Source organism: Hordeum vulgare, chromosome 4H, assembly GCF_904849725.1.
Source record: "Hordeum vulgare subsp. vulgare chromosome 4H, MorexV3_pseudomolecules_assembly, whole genome shotgun sequence".
Lineage (NCBI taxonomy): Eukaryota > Viridiplantae > Streptophyta > Magnoliopsida > Poales > Poaceae > Hordeum > Hordeum vulgare.
The window spans coordinates 544837223-544855637 of NC_058521.1; the positions used below are offsets into that span (position 1 = coordinate 544837223).

At 49.8% G+C, this 18415-nt stretch overlaps 1 protein-coding gene across 1 annotated transcript; it reads right to left on the bottom strand.

The window, feature by feature from the left end:
• Positions 1 to 9040: 9040 nt before the first annotated feature.
• On the bottom strand, positions 9041 to 10253 carry LOC123446884 (putative cyclin-dependent kinase F-2). The gene is made up of 2 exons (XM_045123427.1): positions 9106 to 10253; positions 9041 to 9074 (listed from the first exon to the last, which is right to left on the bottom strand). Exons 1-2 carry the CDS (start codon positions 10251 to 10253, stop codon positions 9041 to 9043), a joined length of 1182 nt encoding a protein of 393 aa, XP_044979362.1.
• Positions 10254 to 18415: the final 8162 nt, after the last annotated feature.

The following is an 18415-nucleotide window of genomic DNA, read 5'->3' on the forward strand; positions in this document are numbered from 1 at the left end:
GGACACTGAAAGCAGTAGCGCGGGGTCGTCTCAGAGCTCCCACTGGGACACAAATTTAAATAGGGCGTTTAACATAATGAAAAACAAGGATAAGTCCAGTAAGCCGTCGTTAGCTGGTCGTGTGGCCGGCAAAGGCTTGTCCACGAAATGGTCGTCATACTATAACGCTGGTGGGCGAAAGGAGAGAAATACCAACTTGGAAAGCCAGTCACGCGAGGTTGAAGAACTCAAGGCAAAAGTGGTGCGGATTCCGGAGATGGTCCAAGAGCTAGTGCAACACCAAGTGGGAGGGGTGATCACCACCATTGTGCCTACCTTGATTGAGGGGCTGCAGGCGTGGATTGCGGGCGGCCAACAGGGGCCGCCCCCGATTCCCAGCTTCACGGCCAGCAACTCGCACAACGCGCAGGCGACGCCATTGGTGTCTCCGGCGCCGGCGCCGGCCGGCACCTCGGCAGCAAGCGGCCCCTCCGTCACTTGCACGCCCGCCATTGGCGGTGCCTCGACATTAGCCGAGCTCGACGCCATCACGGTAACTAAGCCTCTCTCGGCCGATGACTTCATCTCCTTGCCTTTGACTGGGCATCCCCTGACGCCCTACATGTTTTCGCAGGGCGCCGGCGCCGACGTTCCATGCACTCTCCTGCACTTCATGGGCGACGAGTTGATCGATGTCGCCAAGGGCAGAATCGTTCAACCGTGCAACCCCATGTTCCACGGTAAACCGATGCCACCCACCACATATAGGGTTCAACTGGTTCGGGTGCTGCCAGGCTGCGACGACTTGTTACCTCCGTTCCACCCCGTTGGGGCCGACAAAGATAATGTGATGACCCTCAGCGCCTGATTAAGCTGGCCCTTGCTTTGGCCGAAGAGCCAGATTCGTTTGGGGGCGGGGGACACCACCCCACAGACAACACCGCCAGTCGTGCCGGCGCCAAGCCATGGCAAGACCGCCGCAACGCTACCGGAAATGCATATGGCACAAGATCCGGACATGCATATGGCACAGGTTCCGGACGACGACGATGGTACATTTACCAAGGTTGATAAATACTTTGCCGGACATGGGTACGGTGAGGAATTCTTGGGGCCTCCTTCTCAAGAACCCAACCCTGCAAAAGACGACCGCGATCTAGCTGGTACCGCGGAGAAACCCAATTGCAACAGGCATTGTCTGGCGTTTAGTTTTGAGGAGACGCCTCCAGCTGCCGCCTTCACCGAGCCTCAGATAGCCGAGGTGCGAAATATTATCAGCCCCAACACACTCAAGAAGGTGGTCTCTGAGCAGATGAACTCGATCCCATTACATCAGCAGAAGAAGGGACGGAAAAGAAAGACTAACAAGGGTGCGAGCCAGCCGGCACTGAGTACGATCCGTGCTCTGGACGGGCCACCTTCACCTAAGGATATCTCGAGGAGGGTGCATGTGGAGGGTAGGCCGATGCTACCGACTAATCTGCTCAATGCTGCAACCGGTGCTATGCGGAGTCTGCATGACAGTGTTCTTTGTTTGGAGAAGCGGCGTCTCTCCGAGAATAATGTGGCATACCCGGTTTTCGTGGCCAAGGTGCTAGAGGGCAAGGGCTTTGTCGATAGCGCCATCGGGGGTATGATCGTCCTGCGGTTTGCTGACATCTTCGCTATGTTTAACCTTCATCCGCTGCACTACACCTTCGTTCGGCTATTTTCGCTGAGTATGGAGATGCGGATCATTAGAGACAAGACCCCGGACCTAGTGATAGTCGACCCCTTCTATATGCATGCCAAGATCTTGGGCAGCGCTGGGGACCGTCAAGTCGCGAGTTCATACCTCGAAGGCGTCATTCTGGCAAACTCAGAAAAGGATAACTTCCTCGTGCCTTACTTTCCCTGGTAAGTTATCCCCTCATCGCCACGTAACATATGATTTCTTAGATTTTGATCGTCCTTTTTTTCTAACATTCCGTGTTTTGTGCAGTGACACACGTTGCACACTCATCCTCTTAAGCCTGAAATATTCCACGGCCACGTATTTCGACTCTGACCGTCAGTCAAAAAAAGACTACCCAAATATCAAGAAAGTTCTTTATGAAGCTCTTCCCGGCTACGCCATATCTGGAGGCACCTTCAGCAGGACAAGTCTCAGGCACGGCAAGCACGTGTTCACCCACAATAAGACGTTCGCCTGTGTCAAGCAGCCGCTTGGCAGTCAGAAGGATGCCTACTACGCCCTCCATCACATGCGGGCGATCATACGGGACAGTAATCACCTTCGGCTACCAAATAATCTCAAAGATTGGGCCGCACGCTTGTCGGCAATCCAGGATGCGGACATCAGACAAGAATTCTTTCGCATCCAGTCGGAGTTTGCGGAAATCATCCATCAAAATGTCCTTCGTACCTCGGGGCAGTTCTACCTCAGATCTCCGTTGTCCAATAGTGAGATAGATACAATGCTACAAATGCAAGCTGACAACGACCGCAATTTCATGACCATCACGAAAGACGGCGGCTTCATCCACGTTCCCGTGAATCGCTACTAATTCATGTTGCAATATTAAACTTTAATGAACTGGTATGTCTCTTTGGTTCGGACAGTCGTTCAACTTATATATAATCGATGCTATTTATTAGTAGGACCATGAATCGTGTTGTTATAGTTGTAATATTAAACTTTAATGAACTTGTATGTCTATGTGAATTGCTACTAACGTTTTGTTTGGCTAGTGCATAGAGATGCCGTCGTATGTCGTGTACAAGGGTAAGGTTCCCGGAGTCTACGACGACTGGGAGGAGTGTCGGAGACAGGTTCACCGATTCAGCGGTAACGGTTACAAAGGGTACACCACAAGGGCGGATGTGGAAGTTAGATACGTGCGCTATCTAGCAGGAGAGAGGAGGGAGCGTTGGAGGAACCGGATGAAGACCAGTTTCATTGCGATTATGCTCATCGTGATGACCGCAGCTCTCTTCTATGTGATGGTAGTTTAGATGGTCGATATCGACTTGTAATGTGAAGACAAACTCGCTACTCGCGGTCTCGAGACTTGTAATGTTCTAACTTTGTTCGGTATTTTAAATTCGGAGACTAATATGATGAATTGTATTCGGAGACTAATCTTCTATTGTATTCGATAAATCTATTGTTTATATGTTGTGCTATCTATATTCTGTGCAATAATATATGTTGTAATCTGCGCAAATATCAGAAAAAATAAAATAAATACCTAATATCCATACTAGTGGCGCATCATCAGCACACTAGTGGCGCACTTCAAAAGCACACTAGTGGCGCATCGTCAACTAGTGCGCCATTAGTAAGCCGGAGCATATGGGTAAATATGGCCCTGGCAGGCATACTAATGGTGCACCATAAGCTATACTAATGGCGCACCAGGATCTATATTAATGGCGCACCGGGATCTATACTAATGGCGCACCGAGATCTATACTAATGGCGCACTACTTGGTGCGCCATTAGTATACCAGATACTAATGGCGCACCGTGAGCAATACTAATGGCGCACTGCCTGGTGCGCCACTAGTATACGAGATACTAATGGCGCACTTGTGGTGCGCCATTAGTAAAAAAATCTAATGCCGTGATGCTAGTGGCGCACCTATAGTGCGCCATTAGTAGCCAAAATAGGTGCGCCATTAGCAAGCCTTTTCCTAGTAGTGGTGATAGCAGCAGAGCAAAACCAGTAACAGCAGCAACAACAGTAATAACAGCAGCAGAGCAAAACAAGTAACAGCAGCAGCAACAGTAGTAACAGCAAAAGAGCAAAACAAGTAACAGCAGCAACAACAGTAGTAACAGCAACAGAGCAAAACAAGTAACAGCAGGAGTGGGACAAACTCGTAGGCAAATCGGTGATTTGTTTGGATGATATTCATCATGCAATAGTTATAACACTGAGAGATATGTGGCTAGCTCCCGTTCGTCAATGTGATGTAGGCATGAATTCCGTGTGTCGTCATACGTGCTTAGGGAAAAGAACTTGCATGACATCTATTGTCCATCCCTCCCGTGGCAGCGGGGTCCAAAAGGAAACTACGGGATATTAAGGTTCTCCTTTTAATAAAGAACCGGACCAACGCATTAGCACTTGGTGAACACATGAACTCCTCAAACTATGGTCCTCACTGGGAGTGGTTCCGGTTATTGTCACTCCGGGGTTGCCGGGTCATAACACATAGTAGGTAACTACAACTTGCAAGATCGGATCTAAAACACACATATATTGGTGACAACATAATAATTTCAGATCTGAAATCATGGCACTCGGGCCCTAGTGACAAGCATTAAGCATGGCAAAGTAGTAGCAACATCAATCTGAGAACATAGTGGATACTAGGGATCAATCCCCGTCAAAACTAACTCGATTACATGATAGATCTCATCCTACTCATCACCGCCCAGCGAGCCTACGAATATATTACTCACGAACGATGAAGCGCTTCATGGAATTGGAGAGGGAAGAAGGTTGATGATGACGATGGCGACGATTTCCCCTCTCCGGAGCCCAAAACGGACTCCAGATCTTCCCTCCAGATGAAGAACGGGATGTGGCGGCGCCTCCGTATCGCAAACGCGACGAAATCTTCTCTCCTGATTTTTTCTGGGACGAAAGTGAATTTATAGAGCTGAGTTTGGGGGGCGGCAGAGCCACGTGGGCCTCACAAGCTTGCTAGCCCCCACCAGGGGGGCGGCGGCTACAGGGCTTGTGGCCCACTGGCCCATCCCCTCCGGTGGATCTTTGCGCAGGTATTTTTCATATTTTTCAGAAATATTCTCCGTAAATTTTCAGGACGTTCCGAGAACTTTCATTTCTACACAAAAACAACACCAAGGCAATTCTGCTGAAAACAGCGTCAGTCAGGTTAGTTCCATACAAATCATGCAAATTAGAGTCCAAAACAAGGGCAAAAGAGTTTGGAAAAGTAGATACTATGGAGACGTATCAGGATGCCCCAACCGAAACCGTCCTCTCATTTTCCCCCTCGAGCGCCGCTCGCTCTCCTGCCTCCTCTCGACGCGACCCCTTCCATTCCCGAGCGAACCTTGGCCAGGGATGGCATCGGCCGCCGGCGGCGAGGTCTAAAACCTCCCTCCCGTGTGCACCCTTGGTCCTCCCTCCCGCGCCGGTCGCTCTGGAGGTGTGGCGCTCACGCCGCTCGCCTCTTAGCCAACTCTCGGTGATCCCTCGCGCGGCAGCTGCCTTGCCCCGCCGAGGAGGGCCCAGATCTGGCCGCCGGCAGTGGCGACCAAAAGGTCCCGTGCCGCGCGCGCCATGCTCCATACTTCTTCCTCCCTGAGCCATGGCCTTCCCCTCGCCGGTTGCGCACACGCCTTGCGGTGGGTGCTCCGTCGTCGAGCTGTCGGCTACGGCTCAGCTCCCCTTTTCCTTTTTCGTATTGCCTTCCACCACCACGACCAGAGAGGCACCGGATGCGCGACGCGATGGCGTCGTCTCCGTCCCCTTTGCCGGCGTGCGCAAGCACCTCTAGGGTGAACGTGCCGCCGTCAAACGGCTCGGTGGTGGCGCCCTTTGCCCCAGGAGGTGTGAATTTCTTTGCCATGTCTTTGCATTTTTTGTTTGACTTTTGAATCTAATCATATCCATTCTTTTCCTCCGAGGAGGTACGTTCTTCTTCCCCTCACCTCGGCTTGCCGATGCGTGTGAGGATCGAGAGGAACACGCGCGGCCTTGCGGCGGCGCTCGTTGCCGGAGAGGGCTCCGGTGAGGCTTTGTTTTTCCTTTGAACTTTGCCCTTCTCCGGTTCAAATCGGGGATGGGAAAATCTTTTCGCTTTCGTTTTCTTTCAACCGAAACGCATCTAATGCCTAGTGGCTCTGATACCATTGATAGATCCGTGGATCCTCTAGGCTTAGATGAATCTAGTAGTACCCGTACTTTACCTTGTTCGGAACTCGATGAGCTCCCGTCGGCGTCCATCGTGAGGTGGTGACGACGGTGTGGAAGGAGAGATGGGTGTGGCGTGGGTGGTGCTTCCCGGGAGCACCGCGCTAACCCTGGATCGGATGGGTTTGTAGGTGGGAGTGTGGCGGCGGCGAACCTCGCAAGTCGTGCCCCGGCACCCGACCGTCCTTTATATATCGCGGGTCACAGGGGTCCACCAACCATAATGGGTTGGGCGCCCCCGATCAGGGCGTATGGATCAAGGTCCGGTGGGCCGTTGGGCCCATTCGGGAGGAGATCAACCTAACAATCCCATCGTAACCACAAGATTTGATTCACATACCACAGGAAAACGTCTCCCCTTACCATTTACTAGTTCCCTTCAGCCAGTTTCAATGCAAAAAACTCAGCTACATTTTATGGTTTGTGACTGATCATCATAAGGAAGGGAACTGAAAAGAAGAGGAAATTGAAAAACCCGGTTGATGCGAACATTCTCCTGAAATCTTTGCCTTGTGCCAATTGCCCATTTGTACAACAGTCCTTTCGCCTGCGGAGAATGCAAAAGAGATCAGACGTCATGTAAACCTTTTAAAATGAAAATTAGATATATTCAAAAGACATCGAAAGTCTTGAAGTCAAGTAACATCCAAACCACCATAATCAGCAGAGTATAGTTAAAAGAGAGAAACCTCATCCTTTACTCCTGATAGATTATTTATCATCTACCTACATGTATTCAGAAAGAAACAGAAGATATTTTTATACCAGATTTAGTGGATGGCTCGGGCCAGGGCGAAGGTCGGGGCAGTCTCCAGGGTAGCGGTTGGGCCTGTGGCGTTCTCCAGGGCAGGGGAGGGAGCTGTGGCGGTCCGCGGGGCAGCTGTCAGGGCAGACGCTTTCCCGTGAGGCATAACCTTAGCCAAAGCTTCCTTTGTGATCTTTTCTGCGAGAGTGGCCTCCTTTAAGTTCATTAGGTCTCGCATCTGTGTCACTTCCTCCTCATCCTCGTCATTGAACCCACGCTTGATTGCCATCTTAATCTTGTCCTTGACTCGGAGTCGATACATGTTGGGAAAGGAGCTGCAATGTCACATACAAATGTCTCAGCACAAGACAACTGCAGACCTAAAGAACTGATACTGTACTTCAGAGACAAACGGATAAAAATTGCATATCTGATGACACAATACTAAGCTGCGACAACTATGTGCTTCTGGACCTGATTGTAACACAAATGCAAAGTACACGTAGATTCCATGTTTAACAAGATCCAATCCTTTTATTAAACTCGGTTAAAACAGAAGAATCAAGGAAACAATTGTGGCACTAATTATTGAAAATCGAGTTAATTCGTCTGTCCATTGCCCATGTGGATAACTGAAGATATGGTGGAATACTAACAAACATGCTCCTGGATTTGATTAGATAAACAGCAGTGTAACTCAAATCTGAATACAACACAGTAATTGCAGATCACAAGATCTGATCAGAAGTACATTTAACAAGGTAAGTTGTACGCGAGTTGCATCGCAGAGGAACATAGATAAACAGTAATATAAAAACACAGAATTGGTATAAGGATTTCTGAACTCTGAGCAGGACACCTCTGAGTGGGGGGATTTGATTTGAGTAATCGTCGATCCCATCAGAATGTGAACCAAATTCAAAATTTTATACATCAATCAAATGTGAAAGCTCCAAAATTAGGAAGCATGTGAATTAAAAGAATTGGATGAGAATGCTCATTTAGAGATTGTTGACCCGGTCAAAATCGGGTGACCCAATTCCAAATTTCAATTATTTGTGAAGATTTAAAAATTAGGAAGCATAGTGTATTTTATATTAAATTAAATGAGAGAGTTTTGAGAATTATTGATCTAGTCAAAATTGGGTGACCAAATTTTAATTGAAGACCTCAATTGATTGTGAGGCCTTCAGTCCTAGAAAGTTTAGTTATATAGTATATGGGATGTTGGGGTATTTCGTGTGTGATGAATGATAAGATTTTCAGAGCAGCACCACCACACTTGGAAACATGGAAGCACTATCCGAAAGAGGGACTATGGGCAACCCAGCTCCCCGCAAAGCCCATCAAGGCAGAGAAAATCAGAATTCGGATAGATCAGTAAATGTAATACAATTTTTATTATGTTTCCTAGAGCTGAAATTGGTTGATTTCTATTGTAACTTTAACTTCTATACATAATTTATAAATGAAAACTACTGTAGAACAATTGTTCTAGGGTTTCGACTAAAAAAACAAAAGACTGTGGACCATTGTTGTGACTTAGCTATGATATTTTGTAGCATTGAGAGAAAGGAGATAAAAATAATAATCCACCATGTTAAATTAATTAAGAATATTGTTAGCCAATTATGTACACAAACGAAGAAATGCAAAATCAAACCAGAAAGAGATTTCAGGAGGACTGCTAGAACCTCCGTGGATAAGATTTTTTACTTAGCCAAAAAATATTTTTCTTAACCAAACTGTCCAAAACAATTGCAACAATTCAGGAAATCTATGACACATACGAGGAAGCAGGACACCTTCAAGTGGCGGGATCTGATTTTTAGCCACTAATGTGTTGACGATCCGGTAGAAATTAAGTACTCAATCCATGCATTCCGATGGTGCAATTTCCGAAATAGAGGACATACTTGATTTTCCTATCTACTTCCTCTGCCTAAAATAATTGTCTTAACTTTATACTAGTTCTAGCATAAAATTGTACTAAGCTAAAGACGTTTATTTTAGGACGGAGGGAGTATTACAAAAGTAACTGAATTTGCATAAGGAGAAGATGGTGGAAACACATACACTGAACTGTATGAGTATTACAAGGGAGTATTACTAGTACATGTTTATCATCAGTTCTGGATTTTGGAAAAACAGCATAAATTGTGCACTATGACTCAATAACAACTGACCATGTAAACAACATGTCAGCACTTTAATGGATCTCTGAACACAACCTCATAATTACACATCTCTGATTCTCTGAACATGCGCATGGTGACTGATAGAATTCAGAAAAGCAGGCCAACATTAACGATCATCCAGCGATCAAGGCGCAGCTTCTAGAATTACAAGCAACTGATCTACATCTCTGAATACTGATCTACAGAGTCTAATTACACTCGTTGCGCTGCGTTCCACACGGCAACTGGAATTTTGTGTAGATTCTTCTGTCGTGGCATCGCCGGAGGGATGAACTTGATCCTTGGTGTCTTCTCTTTCAGAAACGACAGAGAGTCGAGCTTCTCAGCGGCGGCGTCGGCGGAACGAGGAGCATCGAACCATGGGTGCTTCAGCGCGTCGGCTGCCGTCAGTCGCTCGTCGGGGTTGCACGTGAGGAGCCCTTGCAACACCTGGAATCCTTCCTCGGACAGCTTGTCTTCAGGGAACAAATACCGGAGCCGGCTGTGCTTGTACCCCGCTGGTAGCCGTTTCAGCACGTCGGCGGTGAGCGGCAGCGACTTGAACTCCGGCCACGTCCTCTCGTCCGGCATCCCGAGCACACAGAAGATGCTCCACAGCTGCCTTATGTCATTCGTTGTCTCGTCTTCGTCGTCATCTTCGAGGTAGCCATTGAACAGCGTCTTGCCGGTGAGCAGTTCGGCAAAGACGCAGCCGATGGACCACGTATCCACGACCGCTTCGTAGTCCTTCTTCCCCAGGATCATCTCGGGCGCCATGTAGGACGCCGTGCCGGCCCGGTTGTACGGCGGCCAGTCGGCCATGGACATGGCCAGCCCGAGGTCGCAAATCTTAAGGAGCTCCAGGTTTTTCCCGACGAGGATATTGGCTGGCTTGATGTCGCGGTGGACGATGTGGCGGTCGTGCTCGTGCATCTTGTCGGCACCGGTCAGGAGCTTCCACATGAAGTCGCGCACCGTGGATTCCGGGAGCGGCGGGTCGTCGCGCTCGCGCCTGTCCCACAGCAAAGACCAGAGGCTCGACGCCTCGACGTACTCCATGACGAGGCCTGCGGTGTCGCCGGTTGCTGGGTCGCACACCAGGCCCTCGAAGCCGACGACGTAGGGGTTTCCGTCGCAGGCCTCGAGGAATCGTGCCTCCTGCTCAAGATCTTTGACGACGTCGGTGTCGTCGGGCGAGGAGAGGAACTTGACGGCCACGTTCTTCTTGGTGACGCGGTGGCGCATCCTGTGGACGACGCCGAAGCCGCCTTTCCCTAGGCAGGCCACCTTCTCGTAGTCGTCGGTGCTCCCGATGGAGGCGCGGCTCCTCTTGCAGCACGACGGCGATTGTCGATGTTGAGCGGCCGTCGCGTGGCCGTGGCCGGCGTCGAGGACAGCGGCAGGTCGCTTGAGGACGGCCATGGCCGGCGCTAGCTCGACAAACGAACTACTTTGGTTGCTGGAGAGGGCGGCGGAACTAAGGAGGCAGAGATCGATGAAGGAGAATGGGGAGGCGGCGGAACTAAGGAAGCAGAGATCGATGATGGAGAATGGGGAGGGAGGAACTTCCGTATGGATCCATGCCCTGCGTTGGCTATTTTGTTTCGACAGGTCCGAGTTACGGTGGAATTCAGTTCAGTTTCAGTCCGAGTTACGGTGGCTGCGAGCTTCTATTTTCCTTGCTGCGTGCGAGCCGTAGATCGAACCGTGTTGACCGTCAGATTGAGCCATGCAACAAAAATCATCGATGATAGCAAAAACAAACAGCGATGTAGCAAATTTTCATCACGGATGCAGCAAAAATCTGGTTGCAGCAAAATCATCGCCGTCGTAGTCGCGAGGTCGCAACACCGCCTCGATGGATGTAGCAAAAAAATTCGCCGGTAGTAGCAAAATGCAATTGCGGTTGCAGCAAAAAATTGTTGCAGTCGTCATTGGGTCGTAGGTCCACCTTGATGGATGTAGCAAAAAAGTTAGTCGGTAGTAGCAAAATGCAACTACGGTTGCAGCTTTCCTTGCTGGGCATAGCCGATTGAAGTTTTCTCCGTCCATGGTTGAAGCTTTTTCAACAACGTTTGAAGCTTTTTTAGATAAAGGTTGCAACACTTGTATACGCGCGAGCCCAGCCATGGCAGAAGGCGACGAGGATCACAGGCGGAGGCTGGAACCGGCGAAGCGGGCGGCCGACGGGGGCGGGCACTGACGATGCGGACGGTCGACGGGGGCAAGCACCGGCAATACGGGCGGCAGCAGTGCAGGGGCGCAGCCGCGCGAGACCGGCCCGACCGTTCGGCCGTCGCACCGGCTGTAAACGTTTCTCTTTTTTCAAAAAGAGGGGTTTCCCCTCCTTCATTTATTATGAAGCAGCAAAGGTTCACAAGCTTCGAGTGTGTCAGGAATGGTCAGATCAAGGAAAACGAAAATACAACAGTCTAAATGGGTGAATAGCTCCTGTGCGAGAGTAAATTGCTGAAAACCATCATATTTGTGACTATGGTACTCCAATACCACCATCTTTGCAGAGAATAACGAAAGACAATCACTTGTGTGACAAGTGAGTAACAAAAAGCACTAAACGAGCTGTGACGCGCGAGTAATAGGAAAACTGACAGTGCTGGCCCAGCTGTCGGGTCCACATGGCATATCTACATGGACAATACGCTGACGTGGCCAACGGTTCCACATGTCAGCCCCTCACATCTTTCTTCCTGCTTACATCTCTCTCCCCCTCTCTCTCCCCCGTTGACTCCGACACTTCCTTAGCCGCGACAACCCCGACTACACTTGGCCCCCTCCGCCTCTTCTCCGCGGGCCCAAGGATAGTACGCCTCTGAGGAGGGATGCATGAGCCCGAGCTCGATGGCGAGGGCGGGGCGACGATGCGATGGCCGGAGGCGAGGAGCGCACGCGCGGGCGCGACGGCGGCGCTGCAGACATTGGTGAGGCGACGTACAGGCGTGAACGCAGGATTATGGCGTGCACGTGCACGCGCAACGGCGGGGCTGCACACGCAGGCGGGGCGACACGCAGGTATAGGCGTGACGATGGTGCTACAGACGATGGCTGGGGGACACGCAGGCGCGGACACGGGGCGGTGGCATGCAAACGCGGGTGCGGTAAGGCACTGCGGACGCCGACGGGGCAACGCGCAGGCACGAACGCGGGGTAGCGGCACGCAGGTGCGGGCACGACAGTGGCACAACAGACGCAGAAGCGGGGCGGCAACTTTGTAAACGCAGGCGGGGCAGCGACGCACAGGCGCAGACGCAATGCGATGGCACGCATGCGAGGGTGCGATGTCGGCGCTGCACATGCAGGCGGGGCGACGCGCAAATGCGGGACGACGGTGGCAAGTTCACTGGTCGAAGAAAGAAGAAAAGGGGGAAACAAGACATGTGGCTGACGTGGAGAGTTCACCGGTCGAACGGAGGAGAAAATGATCTAGGGAGGGGCGCTCCTTCCCCTCTATATGTATGTGGAGGGGCGTGGGAAACAGCCCCTCCAAGCCTTAGGGCGCAGCCAAGGGGGGAGGAGGTGGAATCCTAGTCCCCCTCCTTCCCTTCCATACAAAGGTGGACTTTCCACCTTTCCCAACTCCATGGGCCTTGAGGGACTTGTGCGCTTGGCCCAATAAGGCCACAATGTCTCCTCTCAGCCCATACAAACCCTTGGGACATGGTAGAACCCTTGGTGGACTTCCGGACTCCTCCGGAAGTTTTCGAAACCTTCTAGAAGCTTCCCGATACAAAACCGGAAAAACCTGGAACTTTTCCGGTAGCCAAAATATGACTTCCCATATATATATCTTTACCTCCGGACCATTCCGGAGCTCCTCGTGACATTAGGAATCTCATCCGAGACTCCAAACAACATTCAGTTACCATCACACATAACTCACTAATACCAAATCGTCACAGAACCTCAAGTGTGCACATCATCCGGGTTCAAAAACTATGCACACATGACCAAGACACTCTCCGGCCAATAACCAATAGCGTGCCGGCCGAAACTCGTGCGCGAGCCGTCAGATCGAACCCTGTTGACCGTCATATTGAACCATGCAGGAAAAACCGTCGATGATAGCAAAAACAAGCAGCGATGTAGCAAATTTCGACCACGGATGCAACAAAAACCTGGTTGCAGCAAAATCATCGTCGTCATCGTCACGAGGTCGAAACACGCCTCGATGGATGTAGAAAAAAAGTTCGTCGGTAGTAGCAAAATGCAACTACGGTAGCAGCAAAAAATTGTTGCAGTCGTCGTTAGGTTGCAGGTCCACCTTGATGGATGTAGCAAAAAAGTTAGTCGGTAGTAGCAAAATGCAACTACAGTTGCATCTTTCCTTGTTGGGCAGAGCCGATTGAAGCTTTCTCTGTCTATGGTTGAAGCTTTTTCAACAACGTTTGAAGCTTTTTGAGATAACGGTTGCAACACTTGTATATGCGCGAGCCCGGCCATGGCAACAGACGATGAGGATTACAGGCGGAGGCTGAATCCGGCGGAGCAGGCGGCCGACGGGGGCGGGCATTGGCGATGCGGGCGGCAGCAGCGTGATGACCCACAAGTATAGGGGATCAATCATAGTCCTTTTGATAAGTAAGAGTGTCGAACCCAACGAGGAGCGGAAGGCTGTGATAAACGGTTTTCAGCAAGGTAATAACTGCAAGCACTAAAAGTAGCGGTAACAAGTGATTGTGTAGCGAGGTGAAACGTAGCAAGTGAAAAGTAACAAGTAACAAGTAGTAGCAATGGTGCAGCAAGTGGCCCAATCCCTTTTGTAGCAAGGGACAAGCCTGAACAAAGTCTTATAGGAGGAAAAACGCTCCCGAGGACACACGGGAATTTCTGTCATGCTAGTTTCATCATGTTCATGTGATTCGCGTTCATTACTTTGATAGTTTGATAAGTGGGTGGACCGGCGCTTGGGTACTGCCCTTACTTGGACAAGCATCCCACTTATGATTAACCCCTCTCGCAAGCATCCGCAACTACGAAAGAAGAATTAAGACAACGTCTAACCATAGCATTAAACTAGTGGATCCAAATCAGCCCCTTGCGAAGCAACGCATAGACTGGGGTTTAAGCTTCTCTCACTCCAGCAACCCATCATCTACTTACTACTCCCCAATGCCTTCCTCTAGGCCCAAGTATGGTGAAGTGTTATGTAGTCGACGTTCACATAACACCACTAGAGGAAAAGACAACATACAACATATCAAAATACCAAACGAATACCAAATTCACATGACTATTATTAGCATGACTTATCCCATGTCCTCAGGAACAAAAGTAACTACTCACAAAGCATAATCATAATCATGGTCAGAGGTGTAATGAATAGCATCAAGGATCTGAATATAAACTCTTCCACCAAGTAATCCAACTAGCATCAACTACAAAGAGTAATCAACACTACTAGCAACCTTACAAGTACCAATCGGAGTCGCGAGACGGAGATTGGTTACAAGAGATGAACTAGGGATTGGAGAGGAGATGGTGCTGATGAAGATGTTGATGAAGATGCCTCCCCACCAACGAGAGGAGTGTTGGTGATGACGATGGCGACGATTTCCCCCTCCGGGAGGGAAGTTTCCCCAGCAGGATCGTCCTGCCGGAGCTCTAGATTGCTTCTGCTCAAGTTCCACCTCGTGGCGGTGGCGAAACCACGAAAAAGCTCCCTCTTGATTTTTTTCTGGAACGAAACCCTTCATATAGCAAAAGAGGGGGGCCAGTGGGCCGTCAGGGATCCCACAAGCCCTGTATTTTTTATATATTCCCAAAAATTCCACGTAAATTTTCAGGGCATTTGGAGTTGTGCAGAATAGAGGACTCAGATTTGCTCCTTTTCCAGTCCAGAATTCCACCTGCCTGAATTATCCCTCTTCAAATAAACCTTGCAAAATAAGAGAGAAAAGGCATAAATATGGTACCACAAAGTAATATAACAGCCCATAAAGCGATAAATATCAACATTAAAGCATGATGCAAAATGGACGTATCACAACGCAGGGGCACACGGGCCGCCAGATCTAGGATCACGCGGGTCGCACACGACCGGCCCGAGCGTTTGGCCGACGCACGAGTTGTAAACGTTTCTCTTTTTTTTCAAAGAAAGGGGTGTCCCCTACTCCATTTATTATGAAGCAACAAAGGTTCACAAGCTCTGAGTCTATTAAGAATGGCCACATCATGGAAAACGAAAATACAACAGTCTAATGGGTGAATAGCTCCTGTGCAAGTGTAAATTGCTGAAAACCATCATATTTTTGACTAGGATACTCCAAAACCACCATCTTTACCGAAAATAACGAAAGACCACCGCCTTTGTGGCAAGTGAGTAACAAAAAACACTAAACGAGTTGTGACGCGCGAGTAATAGGAAAACTGACAGTGTTGGCCAACCTGTCGGGTCCACATGGCATATCTACATGGACAATACGCTCACATGGCCAAGGTCCCACATGTCAGCCCCACACATCTTTCTTCTTCCTTACATCTCTTTGTCCCTCCTCCCCCCCCCCCCGGTTGACTCCGGCACTTCCTTGGCGGTGACAACCCCGACTACACTTGGCCCCCTTCGCCTCTTCTCCGCGGGCCCAAGGATAGTACACCTCCGAGGAGGGATGCATGCGCCTGAGCTCCATGATGAGGACGGGACGGTGATGCGATGGCTGGGGGTAGCGGAGCGCATGCGCGGGCGCGACGGTGGCGCTTCAGATGCCGGTGAGGCGACGTGCAGGCATGACCGCTGGGTGATGGCGCACAGGCGTAGTAGCGATAGCGGCGCTGCACACGGAGGCGGGCGACACGTAGGTACATGCGCGACCATGGTGCTACAGACGCTGGCGGGCGGCCATGGAGGCGTGGACACGGGGCGGCGGCACGCAAACGCAGGAGCGACGGCGGCGGGGCAACACGCGGTCCCGAACGCGGGGCAGTGGCACGCGGGCACGTGCGTGAGGGCGGCAGTGAAGACACAGAAGCGGGGTGGCGACATTGCAGACGCACTCGGGGCAGTGACGCACAGGCGCAGATGCGGGGCAATGGCACGCATGCGAGGGCACGACGGCGACGCTGCACACTTAGGCGGGGCGACGCGCACACGAGGGACAACGGTGGCGAGTTCACTCATACGTCTCCATCGTATCTACTTTTCCAAACTCTTTTGCCCTCGTTTTGGACTCTAATTTGCATGATTTGAATGGAACTAACCTGGATTGACGTTGTTTTCAGCAAAATTGCCTTGGTGTTGTTTTTGTGCACTAATGAAAGTTCTCGGAACGTCCTGAAAATTTACGGAGAATATTTCTAGAAAATATGAAAAATACTTGCGCAAAGATCCACCGGAATGGATGGGCCAGTGGGCCACAAGCCGTGTAGCCGCCCCCTAGTGGCGGCTAGCAAGCTTGTGGGTCCCACGTGGCTCTGTCGCCCCCAAACTCAGCTCTATAAATTCACTTTCGTCCCAGAAAAAATCAGGAGAGAAGATTTCGTCGCGTATGCGATACGGAGGCGCCGCCACATCCTATTCTTCATCTGGAGGGCAGATCTGGAGTCCCTTTTGGGCTCCGGAGAGGGGAAATTGTCGCCATCGTCATCATCAACCTTCTTCCCTCTCCAATTCCATGAAGCTCTTCATCGTTCGTGAGTAATCTATTCGTAGGCTCGCTGGGCGGTGATGAGTAGGATGAGATCTATCATGTAATCGAGTTAGTTTTGACGGGGATTGATCCCTAGTATCCACTATGTTCTGAGATTGATGTTGCTACTACTTTGCCATGCTTAATGCTTGTCACTAGGGCCCGAGTGCCATGATTTCAGATCTGAAATTATTATGTTGTGACCAATATATGTGTGTTTTAGATCCGATCTTGCAAGTTGTAGTTACCTACTATGTGTTATGATCCGGCAACCCCAGAGTGACAATAATCGGAACCACTCCCGGTGATGACCATAGTTTGAGGAGTCCATGTGTTCACCAAGTGCTAATGCGTTGGTCTGGTTCCTTGTTCAAAGGAGAACCTTAATATCATGTAGTTTTCTTTTGGACCCCGCTGCCACGGGATGGATGGACAATAGATGTCATGCAAGTTCTTTTCCCTAAGCACGTATGAGGACACACGGAATGCATGCCTACATCACATTGACGAACGGGAGCTAGCCACATTCTCTCCGTGTTATAGCTGTTGCATGATGAATATCACCCAAACAAATCACCAACCCATTGCCTACAAGTTTGTCCCACTGCTGATGTTACTTGTTTTGCTCTGCTGCTGTTACTACTGTTGTTGCTGTTGTTACTTGCCTTGCTCTACTACTACTTGCTACTACTGTTACTTCCTACTGCTGTTCCTTGCCACTCATGTTACTCGCTACACTACTGCTACCTGCTACAATACTTTTTCTCGCGCCGTTGACGGGAAAGAATAATTTCCATCCACGGTCAACTTTTGGCGCCATTGATACAATCGTTAGGAACAGTCTGCCATCAACAAATCGTTTCTGACATCGTTGTTATCATACTACTTTGCTGCTGATACTTTGCTTGCAAATACTAATCTTTCAGGTGTGGTTGAATCTGATACATTCAGCTGCTAATACTTGAGAATATTCTTCCACTTCCTGTCGGGCGAACCAACAAATTTGGGTTGAATACTCTACCCTCGGAAATTGCCGCGAACCCACGCGCTTGTGGGACATTGCAAGACAATTGCTAATTGTTGAGCAACTGGGAGCAGTTCTGGCTCCGATGTCGCGGAGGCATCAAGTCAGGAACACGTCAACAACATTTCTCTAGTGTCGTTGCCGGGGACTGCTAGCATTCACTAGCCGGAGAAAGAAGAAAAGGGGTAAACAAGACATGTGGCTGACACGTAGGGGGGCATCCACCTCAGCAGGTCAACACGTTGACTAGGACAAGTCTTAGGATTCAAAAAGGCTTTGTCATGAGGATTTGATCAACCCCATTGATGGACTTCTTTCGATGACCATGAAATGGATGAATCAAAGTGTCACATACCTCTGTTTTAAGCGTTCACTTTCTCTTGCCTAGAAGAAAAATGATAGATTTAGTCTAGTTTTTCCTATTTTTTGTTTTAGCGTCCCGAAGAAAAATACCCCGAAAATAAAAGTTCTCCAATGGTCCTGAAAATCTAGTATGATTTTTTCTGGAATATTTGAAAAATACTGGGACTGAGAGCTCGCCTGGGGGCCACACCAATGGACCACAAGACCTGCAGCCGCCGCCCCCTGGTGGCGGCTACCAAGCTTGTGGGGCCCACAGGGACCCCCTTCACTCATTCCAGCTCCCATCCTCTTCTTCTACCTCCAGAAAAAATCGTTTCGCAGCTCAAACCCGTGTTCTTGCTCATTTGGCTGTGATTTTCGATCTCCTTGCTCAAAGCACCATTCTCCGTACCGTTTTGGGGAAGTTACTCCTTGGTAAGTGACTCCTCCATTGGTCCAATTAGTTTTTGCTCTAGTGCTTTATCCTTCGCATATTCTTGCTACCTTGGTGACCCTGTTCTTGAGCTAGAAATGTTGATTTTAGCTGGTCCCAAGTAGTTTTAGCGTGTGATACGGTC